We start from the raw sequence: 13,100 nt of genomic DNA, 5'->3' as shown, positions 1-13,100 counted from the left end.
ATCCATTGACAAAATAGATCCAAGAAAAAAACCTGCCAATCAAACAATCTTTTCCCTTATGTACAGCTGTTTCAATAAATCTGGGCTCACTGACAAATGAGGTTTGAATGTACACTGGGGGAATGAGCGTGGAAGTACTATGAGTTAGAATGGAGGGTAAGGGAGCATTGGGGGGTGGTGGGGGTGCATGGGTTGGCATAGAGATTATGAGGGGTCATCAGTTGTTTGGGGGTCATGGGTTGGTAAGGGGCTTGGTTAAAACCTTTAGAAGTTATCTTTCAAAAGGTTCCCGAATCCAGACTATAACTCACGACTCCTTTGAGTCATCTAGAAGCTGGCCCAAATCCGAGGAAATTGTGGGGAGTGAGGAGGTGCCTTCCTCTGCAATAGAGTCAGCCAGGTCGGGAACACTGGGTGCAGACTTGCTGCCCTCACCCTCCTCCCAGACTGACATAAATTAGGGGTGCTGGGAATGAGGATGGGAGTCTCCGAATCGGGTCCCATGTGCTATTCCTAAAGTCTCTCTGGAGACAGAGTCTCCCTGACTCCGTGAAAATCAGGCCTGTTAGGTCAGATGACCAAAAACTTGGTCTAATAGGTAGATTTTAAGGAGTGTCTTAAAGGAGAAAAGTGAGGTGGAGAGGTAGAGAGATATGGGGAGGGAATTCCAAAACTTTGGGCCCAGGCAACTGAAATCATGGCCACGAAAGGTGGAGTAATTATAGCTGGGAATGCACAAGAGGCCAGAATTAGAGGAGCACAGATATCACAGACGGTTGTGGGGCTGGAGGAGATTACAGAGATAGGGAGAGGCAAGGCCATGGAGGAATTTGAAAACAAGGGTGAGAATTTTAAAATTGAGGCATTTCTTAACCAGGGGCCAATGTAGGTCAGTGAGCACAGCAGTGAGAGGGGAACAGGACTTGCTGTGAGTTAAGACATGGGCAGAGAGTTTTGGTTGACCTCAAGTTTACAGAATTTGAGATTCCAGTCAGCGAGTGCATTGGAATAGTTAGGTCTGGAGTTGATGTAGACATGAATGAATAAGTTAATTAAAATACAAACTACACCATGATTAACCAGTGAATTAAAATAAACTATCTGTCCAATGTGACATTTAACCCTGCAATGTTAATATTAGATGGCTTAATTTGAAAAGTTCCCAGTGCCTGGACTGAAATCCTTCACCTTGATGAATCTATCAACAGATCTGAAATTTACATAAACCAAATTAAATCAACAGGCCAATTATCTCAAGGCCATTTGTGGGGTTTAACTCTGGCTGGTCAGATTCCCCCGATCACAGGAAACCTGGCAGCTGAAGGGAGGCAGTGACAGCTTCAGGGCGAAGGTATGTGCTGTCATGTCCCAGTCGCACAGCTCGGAATAATTCCTCGCACAAAACACTTTTAGACATTTCATTGTGATCAGACATTAGATGCAATTTCTATTGATATTCTTTACCAGCTCAATTGTAGGGATGTGTCTCAGTCATGATTATATGAAGGGTCAACAATACACACATTTGTACAGTTTTAACATCCTGCTGACAGTTCTAAATAGTTTCGCACCATGCAGGCTTCCCTGGACAAGCAAGGGCTGTACTCTAATCTCAGATTATAAACACTCCCACTGGGAATGAATTTCTCATTAGCATCAGCGGATGGGTTTATATCTTAAACATGGACATAGCTGAAGTGTTTCACCAGGGCTGATTACAAATCAATCAGATCTGCACTCCTTCACTACTAAGTTACACACAGTGTTCCTCAGCTGTTCTCCTGAACAAGCACCAGACAATATGCTGGACACACTGTAAACCGCATCACCACAATTCCTCCACCGATTGGAAGAAACAATGAGAAAATTCAAAGTGAGAATGTGGACTGATGTTGAAATTATGTGCTGGGATTAAAGGAGCTGTCTTTACCTGTACATGTCATGGGTATGTTTGCCACTGGTGTTTCACAGCGAATGATTGGTTGCAGAATTGAATAGGTACAGGGTCAAATTACAAATCTACTCTTCATGGTCCTGGAGCCAGTGAAACACCTAAACATGTTTCACGTAAACTTACCTGAGATGCTGCAAAGTCCAGCTTTTCCAGTCCAACCGTGTATCTGTTCTTATTGACCAACAACTCGAGTCTCTTCCTTTCCAACATGTTTCTAAATATCTTTATCAGTTCCAGGTAGGACGTAGGTGTGACGTAAATTCTCCTTTGAAGACTTTCATAGAATCTGGAGATGACAAGATATTTAGCACATTAACAGAAAGCAGAACATTGGAAATCTGAAATAAAAGCAGAAAATACTGAAGTACTCGGCCAGTCAGACAGTATCTGTGGAAAGAGAAACAGAGTTAACAGCCCTGATCTTAACAGGAGTGGGTATATAGGTGTGTGTGGACAGTGTTTCAGATGGTCCAAGTTCCTCTGGTGCACTGGGTCACTTAATCTTTACCCGTGGTAGGTTCCAGAAGCCAGCCCGATAGTCAGAAGGGGAAGGTTCTAGAGGATACAAGTTCGACTCACAACCTCATCTAGGAGCAGGGGTTTCATTCCTGACCCCAAGAGATGTCCTATCCCAGGAGGGTCTAATCACTGACCCAGGGATGGAGTCTGTCCCTGAATCCTGGGAAGATCAATCTCAAGGATGTGAGACTGATCCTGGTGATGGGTCTGCACGCTTTAAAATAACAGCCAGTCTAATCCCACTCTCCCCTCACTCCCCACACCTTTTAATATCCTACCCAGTCTAATCCTGCTCTCCCCCCCTCCCCCTTTAATATCCTACCAGTCTAATCCCACTCTCCCCTCACATTTTTTAATATCCTACCCAGTCTAATCCCACTCTCCCCCTCACTCCCCACACCCTTTAATATCCTACCTGTCTAATCCTGCTCTCCCCCTCTCCCCCTTTAATATCCTACCAGTCTAATCCTGCTCTCCCCCTCTCCCCCTTTAATATCCTACCTGTCTAATCCTGCTCCCTCTCCCCCTTTAATATCCTACCAGTCTAATCCCACTCTCCCCTCACACCTTTTAATATCCTACCCAGTCTAATCCCACTCTCCCCCTCACACCCCACATCTTTTAATATCCTACCCAGTCTAATCCGACTCTCCCCCTCACACCCCACATCTTTTAATATCCTACCCAGTCTAATTCCACATTCCCCCTCACACCCCACACCTTTTAATATCCCACCCAGTCTATTCCCACTCTCCGCCTCACACCCCACACCTTTTAATATCCCACCCAGTCTATTCCCACTCTCCGCCTCACACCACACCTTTTAATATCCCACCCAGTCTATTCCCACTCTCCCCCTCACACCCCACACCTTTTAATATCCTACTCAGTCTAATCCCACTCTACCCCTCACACACCACACCTTTTAATATCCTACCCAGTCTAATCCCACTCTCTCCCTCACACCCCACACCTTTTAATATCCCACCCAGTCTAATCCCACTCTCCCCCTCACACCCCACACCATTTAAATCCCACCCAGTCGAATCACACTCTCCCCCTCACTCCTCACACCCTTTAATGTCCCACCCAGTCGATTCACACTCTCCCCTCACTCCCCGACACAGACTCAGGATAAGGGGCTATGAGATGAGGAGGAATTTCTTCACTCAGAAGGTAATGAATCTTTGCAATTCTCTACCCCAGAGGGCTGCGGAAGCTCAGTCACTGAGCATGTTCATGACAGAAATTGATAGATTTCTGAATACTAATGACATCAAGGGATATGGGGATAGTGAGGGAAAGTGGCATTGCGGTAGATGACCTGCCATGATTAACATACTCCATGGTTCAGTGAGTGTGAGAGGTGTTGCCCATTGATGACCATCAGGTTTGTGTTAGTACAAGGTGAATTTATTACACCATTAGATTGAGTTGCAATGCTCCAAGGGATTTCACTGTGCCCAATTGTTGATATAATGTCAGTCCAGGGACAGGTCACCACTATCAATGGCTGTTGTAGTATAAAGGGTTAATAGATGGGATATGCTAATGTGTGACATAGATAATGATGTATCACTGACACCAGTCAGTCATAGACTCGTGAGAGAGAGAGAGATTGGAATCATGCCTAGGATCTACGTGCCTGCTCTGTAACCTGTTTAGAGAAGGTACCCATAAACAAGTGTTAAGTGGATATTATAGTAGGACTACAGTCTGTCTAAGAACTGAGTCCCATGCCTAGTGCCCAAGACAGAAGGACTCAATCTCAGAACATGGTGACAGCGATGAAGACACGTTGGTGTTATCGAGGGAACCCCAGAGTGAAGAAATCTTTGAAAGCAGCTCGAGAAATTTCAGCAGTAGGAGGAGGCACACTGGAGAGAGGTAATGATGACTGCCTGGTGAGCAGTCCCTACCCTTGTCCCACCCATTTGACTCTCTCGGTGACCCACAGAGAATCCAGCAGTGGGGGTTATGGAAACGCCATTTTCTCTGGTACTGAGAAGTGTCAGGTCTTCAGGAAAAGGAGCCAAAGCGTCAAGTTAATTCATTTTTTTATGCAGTGGGCCCTGCAGCAGACAATATTTTCTTAAGGCAGGATGTGCAGGAGTCCACCATGGATTTTGATTCCATTATTGAAGTCTTTGAAACCTTTTCAATTCATCACAGAACCCCGTTATCAAGCAGAGAGTGATGCTGTACCAACTCAGAGTTCCAAAATGGGCAACAATTCAGGGCGACTCCGAGGCTTCATGTGACTCCATTGACTGAGTAGGCACATGGGCAACGACCCCACCCACAAGAAAGCCAGCCAAACCATGCAAAAGGACATGAAAGCGTGGTGGCGCAAAAAACTAGCAATGGTGCCAGGACAGCCCAGCAGAGGGCACAGAATGCTTCCAGTGCGGTAAAACTGGACATTTCCAGCGTTTCTGCAAATCTTGGAGGTCACTAACCAGAAAGCATTTACGAAACACATTCCTTCCAAGAAATGGAAAGTCCAGAAAATGACAACCCCACAGAGTTCCCCCAGGGAAGTAAATAGTCTTCATCCAGACTGTTGGTCAGTTATAGTCCAAGTTCAAGGCTTTGATACTTCTTTTCAAATTGATACTGGAGCTGCTGTTCACATGTCAGCAGGTGATCTCGACTGGCTTCAGCCGATGACTCTTCATCCATCAGACATCAAATGACAAGGTCCAGGCAGCACTGACCTTCCAATCAAAAGCAGGATTATTGGTCTTGAAGGGGTGACAGATCGTTGATTCTCTCTCTGTCCTTCACAATCAATGTACATCCTCATTGAGTGGCGATGTTGGCCACTTCTAGGAGTCCTGGAAAAAACAGATAAACAGAGTCCTTGAGGGTCCCAGCTTGCTGTGCCTGTCCTCCTGTGGGCCAGCTGCTCCCTGTGTGGTGACAGAGGACGAGGTGGAGGAGGGTCACAGGCAAAGGGGACTAGGAGGGAGAGGACAGCCTCTGAGATGCCTGAGTGGATAACCCTGGGGTGTCCAGCTGCCGCTCCTCCTCCCTTTGGATGCCCGAGGGCCCCAGCCTTATCCCTTGAGGGGAAGGAGCACCTGGAGGGACGTCAAGGTGCCCCGTTTCTCTCTCGCATTGCGACTGCAGGAACTCACCCATGGCTACCTCACTGGAGCACTGGTCTGTGCACATCTCCCCATTCATGCTGGAGGCAAGATGAGGTGCAGGATCCTCATGTGGGTGTTCACTGCGGACCTCACTGTCGCTGCTGACCTCACCGTCATCGCAGGCAGGGTCCACGTCCTCACCAATCAGTGCGATGGCACACTCTTCAAACTGAGTGAGCAGCCTAATGTGGGCCACTCCACTCCACTCCCAGTCTGGGACCTGCCCCTTCTGATGTAAGCCCGCTTCTCCTGCATGAAAACAGATGGAGAGAGTGTGAGCAGGACACATGGCACTGAGTGAAATGTTTGTGTGGTGAGTGGAGCCATGGACAGGATGAGGATGAGAATGCGAGAGGATATGAGCCTGATGGGGATGTGAGGGTGTGCGTGACAGTTAGTGGTGTTATCCCTTGAGATGTGAGATCCCTGTGGATGTGTGATGGGTTTGTGAGTGTGTGAGCTGAGAGTGAATTACCCTGGCGGGATGGAGGAGATCATTCATCCCCTTGCGGCACTGGGTGGCTGTCCTCTTTTGCAGGGGAGGCGCTGACCACTGCCTCTCATGCTGGATTGGTGACCTTGCTTGCTGGCCTTCACCCAGAGTGGGGGTCGAGGACTTGGCGATGGGCCTCCACTGTGCCCAGCAGGCAATCGAGGGAGGCATCGCTAAATCTGGGGGCAGCGTGTTTCCTCCCTTTGGCAGCCATGATTTTGCAGCAGCTTCCTATCCCTTGAGGAGCGCTAGCTCTTTGCAGGGGCAGCCTTTAAACATGGCGCCCAGTTTAGTGAATGCCTGAGGTGACAGTGGGGTGGACGAATCAGAGACCGCCCCGCTAGTGATCTGGTGTGTTTCCAGGGAATGCACGATTAATGAGGCTGGATTGGGACAATACGGTGTGAAACACTGCCATTGCGGCTAGCAGGTAACACATCCTTTTCCCCGCCTGCTACCACACTTTTCACAAACCTAGGATGAAAAATTGGCAAATTGCAGCTGGGGAGAATTTTTTTTTTGCAGTGAATTGTGTGATCTGGAATGCACTGCCTGAAAGGCTAATGGAAACAGTAACTTTTAAAAAGGGGGAGTCAATAGGTTTCTTAATGGAAACATTTGCAGGACTAAGTGGAAAACTTTCAAAGAACAGGCAGAGATATGATGGGCTGAATGACCTCCTTCTGGTCTGTACAATTCAGTGAAATAGACTAAGAATCAGCCTCAAAAACAGAATTACCTGGAAAAACTCAGCAGGTCTGGCAGCATCGGTGGAGAAGAAAAGAGTTGACGTTTCGAGTCCAATGACCCTTGTTCTGTTGAAGGGTCATTGGACTCGAAACGTCAACTCTTTTCTTCTCCACCGATGCTGCCAGACCTGCTGAGTTTTTCCAGGTAATTCTGTTTTTGTTTTGGATTTCCAGCATCCGCAGTAGTATTTTGTTTTTAAGAATCAGCCTCTCTGCCTTTCAGCAAATCTGAATGAACACTGGGCTACTTTTAGCATGGAAAGCGGGATACAATAAAAGTGTTAGGAGCCAAGTTATCCAAATAGCTGGAGGCTGCTCACAATGTGAGTGAAGCCCAACGCTGAGGAAAATGGAGATATGCACATGCCCACAAGAAAGATGCAGAGACTTTGTTTAGCAGCCTTGCTATCTGCTCCGAACAAGGCTGTCAACTCAGTGAGACAAAATACTGCGGATTTTGGAACTTGGAATTATAAACAGCAAATGCAGGTCCTGATGTGTATGCCCAGCAATATCTGTTTGTACTTCTGTCAAATCAGTGGGCAGAATCATCAGTGCCCGTTAGCGTCGGGCACGCCCAATGGCCTGAGTGGGCAATATGGCGAGAAGGCTAGAAATGGACGGGATGAGGACATGATGAGAAGGGCAGATGATGGTATTTGTGTGAGAGAGTGAATGGTGATGTCCCTTGCACTGACAGTGAGTGAGGACCCTGTGGATGTGTGATGGGTTTGTGAGTGTGTGAGTTGGGAGTGATGAGAAGAGTGATATACCCTGGTGGAACGGAGGAGATTATTCATCCTCTTACTCACTGGGCGGCTGTCCTCTTTTGCAAGGTGTTGGTGCTGACCACCACTTCCCAAACCAGATTAGTGATCTTGCTGCCCCTCCTGCGGCCAGAGTGGGGATAGAGGACACCACGGCGGGCCTCCACTGCATAGGAAGGGCGCTTGAGAGACGAGTCATTGAAGCAGGGGCTGCAGTCTTCTTGCCTTTCAGGGCTACCCCATCTTCCCTGCAGTGGTCGTGGGCTGGAAGTATAGAGGTGCGCGTGGATGCACTTTAAATATGGTGCCTGGTGTGGTGAAGCAGCGAGGTGATGGCGTGATGGGCGAATGAGAGCCCGCCTGCCATGGAAATGGTGTGTTTCCCGAGAATGCATAATTAATATGGCGTGTTCGGGATGACACGCCATGAAGAGCTGCCATTGCAGCTGGGGAGTAAAATGAGAGTTTTTCCCACTTGTGGCAGCACTTAGTGCAAATCTGGGACGATTTTGACAAGTATCTGCTTAAAATAAACATTGCAAATCATCCAATATGGCCTTTCTTCAAACCTAGATACAGCTGTCCTGTCACTGTCCCCGGTGTCAGGGTTAGGGAGGGATATTAAATGTCCCGTTCCTGTCCCCGGTGTCAGTGTTAGGGAGGTTTTTAAATGTCCCGTTCCTGTCCCCGGTGTCAGGGTCAGGGGGAGATACTAAATGTCCTGTTCCTGTCCCCGGTGTCAGGGTCAGGGGGAGATACTAAATGTCCTGTTCCTGTCCCCGGTGTCAGGGTCAGGGGGAGATACTAAATGTCCTGTTCCTGTCCCCGGTGTCAGGGTCAGGTGGGGTGATTAAATGCCCTGTTCATATTCCCGGTGTCAGTGTTAGGGGGGGGATATTAAATATCCCGTTCCTGTCCCCGGTGTCAGTGTTAGGGGGGGGATATTAAATATCCCGTTCCTGTCCCCGGTGTCAGTGTTAGGGGGGTTTTTAAATGTCACGTTCCTGTCCCCGGTGTCAGTGTTAGGGAGGTTTTTAAATGTTCCGTTCCTGACCCGGTGTCAGTGTTAGAGGGGGATATTAAATGTCCCGTCCCAGTCCCCGGTGTCAGGGTTAGGGGGGGATTTTAAATGTCCCGTCCCAGTCCCCGGTGTCAGTGTTAGGGGGGGATATTAAATGTCCCATTACTGTCCCCGGTGTCAGGGTTAGGGTGGGACATTAAATGTCCCGTTACTGTCCCCGGTGTCAGGGTTAGAGGGGGGATATTAAATGTCCCGTCCCTGTCCCCGGTGTCAGGGTTGGGGGGGGATATTAAATGTCCCGTCCCTGTCCCCAGTGTCAGGGTTAGGGGGCGTATTAAACAGGACAAAGGAACACAGAAACAGGAGGTGCCATTCATCCCTTTGATCGTGTTACGCCACCACTCAATGGGCGAGCTGCGACCTAACTCTGTATACCTGCACTCTCCCCATATCGCCTATACATTTACCTATCAATCCATCAATTTATTATTATGCTTGAAAATTAACAACTGATCCAGCATCAATTGCTGTTTGTGGAAGAGAGTTCCAAACTTCTCCCACCCTTTGTGTGTAGAAGTGTTTCCCAATTTCACTCCTGAAATGTCTGCCTCTAACTTTTTGACTTTGCCTCCTTGTCCCAGACACCCCAACCAGCAAAACTAGTTTCTTTCAATTTACCCTGTCCTCCCCTTAATATCTTGCAAACCAAATCTAATTACTCCTTAACTCTTTAGGTCCAGAGAATAATCCTAATTTTTTTTCAATCACTCCTTGTAGCTTTAACCTTGCAATCCAGCTGTCGTTGTAGTAAATCTACACTGCAATCCCCCCAAACAATTCACTGGAGGAGGAGGCTCCACAAATATCCCCATCCTCAATGATGGGGGAACCAAGCACATCAGTGCAAAAGATAAGGGTGAAGCATTTACAACAATCTTCAGCCAGAAGTGCCAAGTGGATGATCCATCTTGGCCTCCTCTGGAGATCCCCAGCATCACAGATGCCAGTCTTCAGCCAAATAGATTCACTCCACGACATTGAGAGACGGCTGAAGGCACTGGACACTGCAAAAGCTATGGGCCCTGACAATATCCCGGCAATAGTACTGAAGACTTGTGCTCCAGGACTTGCCGCGCCTCTAGCCAAGCTGTTCCAGTACAGCTACAACACTGGCATCTACCTGGCTATGTGGAAAATTGCCCAGGTATGTCCTGCGCACAAAAAGCAGGACAAAGCCAACCAGGCCAATTACCACCCCTTGATCATCAGTAAAGTAATGGAAGGGATCATCAACAGTGCTATCAAGTGGCACTTGCTTCGCAATAACCTGCTCACTGACACCCAGTTTGGGTTTGGCCAGGGCCACTCAGCTTCTGACCTCATTACAGCTTTGGTTCAAACGTGGACAGAAGAGCTGAACTCCCAAGGTGAGGTGAGAGTGACTGCCCTTGACATCAAGACATCATTTGACCGAGTGTGGCATCAAGGAGCCCTGGCAAAACTGGAGTCAATGGAAATCGGGGGAAAACTCTCTGCTGGTTGGAGTCATACCTAGCACAAAGGAAAATGGTTGTGGTTGTTGGAGGTCAATCATCTCAGCTCCAGGACAACACAATAGGAGTTCCTCAGGGTAGTGTCCTAGGCTCAACCATCTTCAGCAGCTTCATCAATGACCTTCCTTCCATCATAAGGTCAGAAGTGGGAATGTTCACTGATGATTGTACAATGTTCAGCACATTTTGCGATTCCTCAGATACTGAAGCAGTCCATATCCAAATGCAACAAGACCTGGACAATATCCAGGCTTGGGCTGACAAATGGCAAGTAACATTCACACCACACAAGTGTCAGGCAATGACCATCTCCAACAACCATCGCCCCTTGACATTCAATGGCATTACCATCACTGAATCCCCCACTATCAACATCCTGGGGGTTACCATTGACCAGAATCTGAACTGGACTAGCCATATAAATACTGTGGCTACAAGAGCAGTCCAGAGGCCTAGAATCATGCGATGAGTAACTCACCTCCTGACTCCCCAAAGCCTGTCCACCATTTACAAGGAGTGTGATGGAATACTCTCCACTTGCCTGGATGAGTGCAGCTCCCACAACACTCAAGAAGCTTGACACTGTTCAGGACAGAGCAGCCCGCTTGATTGGCACCACATCCACAAACATTCACTCCCTCCACCACCGACACAGTAGCAGCAGTGTGTACCATCTACAAGATGCACTGCAGGAATTCACCAAGGCTCCTTCAACAGCACCTTCCAAACCCATGACCACTATCATCTAGAAGGGCAAGGGCAGCAGATAGATGGGAACACCACCACCTGGAAGTTCCCCTCCAAGACACTCACCATCCTGACTTGGAAATATATCGCCATTCCTTCGTTGTCGCTGGATCAAAATCCTCGAACTCCCTCCCTAACAGCACTGCAGGTGTACCTACAGCACGTGGACTGCAGCGGTTCAAGAAGGCAGCTCACCACCACCTTTTCAAGGGCAACTAGGAATGGGCAATAAATGCTGGCCCAGCCAACAAAGTCCACATCCCGTGAATAAATAAAAATATGTAACTTCCCTATGGTATGGTGCCCAGAACTGCTCACAGTTCTCCAAATGTGTTCTAACCGGGGATTTGAATATCCGAAGCCTGACCCCCTGTAGTCCTCCAGATAGAAAGCCAGCATACCATTAATCTTTTTGATTATTTCCTCACTGCAACTCCTGCTACAGGCACCCGCATGACTGTTCCTGACCTCTTTCTGGTTGGTGGCAGGAATTCAGAATATGGGGGCTACACCAAGTTTGTATTGCTGCAATGTTGAGTTTACACATGTCGTCAAATTGTCACACACCCTGTAGCTGAATTTGCCCCAGCGGACGCCAGGTCTCTTTGCCAGGTGCCCGACCTCAGTCCTGAGTCTGCATCAAGCCTACTTGTTTTAATGCAGCAGCTAGCACAGACTGAAACTGTTCATGTGCAGAAAGTGCTCCCCCTGGTTTTGCAGCACAGATAAACACAGCTTTATTTTCTGTGCCTAATGATGACACTTTAATGAACTGTGTACATGGATCTCAAGTCTCTTTGCACCTCCACTGTTTCAAGCTTTTCACCATTTAGAAAGTACCTTCCTTTATCCTCGTGAGGTCCAAAGTGGATGACCTCACATTTTTTTTACATTGAAATCCATTTGCCCCAGTTTTTCCCATTCACTTAATGTATCGATATCTCTTTGTAATTTTATATTTCCATCTACACTGCTTACATTGCTGCCAGCCTTTGTGTCATCAGCAAATTTGGATATGTGAATAGTGAATAGATGAAATCCCAACACAGAGCCTTGCAGGACACCACTCATCACATCCTGAAAATGAGAGTACCTGCCCATTCTCCCTACTCTTTGTCTCCTGCCACTCGGCCAATTTCCAAATCAGGTCAATAATCTGCCTTCAGTTCCATGAACTTCAACTTTAGCTAGCAGTCTCTATCAGGGACTTTATTAAATGCCTCTAGAAGTCCATATAAATAACATCCATAGACATTCTCCCATCCATGACTTCTGTCACCTCTTCAAAAAATGTAACCTGGTGTGTCCAGCATGACCGACCCTTGACTAATGCATGTTGCCTCAGTCACCCTATCCTTAATTCTAGACTCTAACAATTTCCCAACAAAAGATGTTAGGCTTCAACTCGAAACATTAGCTCTATTTCTCTCTCCACAGATGCTGCCCGACAGGTTAGTATTCCCAGAAATTTGTTTTTACTTCAGATTTCCAGCATCCACAATATTTTGCTTTTCTAATGATGTTAGGTTAACTGCTCTGTAATTCCCTGGTTTGCCTCTCTCACCTTGAATAGCGGAGTGACATGAGCAGTTTCCCAATCTGAAAGGATTGTTCCTGAATTGAGCGAGCTCTGGAAGATTAAAGTCAGGGTATCTGTCAGGTTCCTGCTACTTCCTTTAATGGAAACCACCTGATCCTGGAGTTCTCAGTCATTAATTTCTCTATTCCTGCTACTTTGTTTAAGTTAATTTTGGTGAGTTCTTGTAGCTGATTTCCTTGGAACTTTCAGTATGCTATCCTCTTCCTTTACTGTAAACACTGATGCAAAGTAATTATTTAGAGTTTTCCTCATTTCTTCATTTTCTTTGACAACATCACCATCATCAGTTTACATGGGGCCCAAATTCTCTCTGACCACTTTCTTTTTGCTAATATCTTTGTGTTGGTTTTGATGTATTTTGTAATTGTTTTTTCCACTCCCTTTATGTAACTCTTACCTGCTTTGTCACACTTTGCTGTTCTTTGTATCTTTTTCCCTCACCAAGATCTTTTTAATTTTATGTTGTCTCTTACCTCTTTTCTTGTCCATGGCTGTCTTTCAGGCAAGTGGATTTTCTTTAGGTCTATGACCTGGTCCTCTATCAT

General features: G+C 47.1%; 1 protein-coding gene across 1 annotated transcript in view; it reads right to left on the bottom strand.

Annotated features, from left to right (window-relative positions):
• Nucleotides 1–13,100, bottom strand: part of LOC144687508 (dynein axonemal heavy chain 3-like) — a 706,779-nt gene that overhangs the window by 348,207 nt on the left and 345,472 nt on the right. Inside the window, exon 35 of the mRNA XM_078553740.1 lies at nucleotides 2,078–2,240. Coding sequence (XP_078409866.1) covers nucleotides 2,078–2,240 — 163 coding nt within the window. The remainder of the gene's footprint in view (nucleotides 1–2,077; nucleotides 2,241–13,100) is intronic.

This window comes from Cetorhinus maximus, chromosome 12 (genome assembly GCF_964194155.1).
Source record: "Cetorhinus maximus chromosome 12, sCetMax3.hap1.1, whole genome shotgun sequence".
Classification (NCBI taxonomy): Eukaryota; Metazoa; Chordata; class Chondrichthyes; order Lamniformes; family Cetorhinidae; genus Cetorhinus; species Cetorhinus maximus.
Note: the sequence above shows the minus strand (reverse complement) of the source record. Positions and strands in the feature narration are given on the sequence as shown.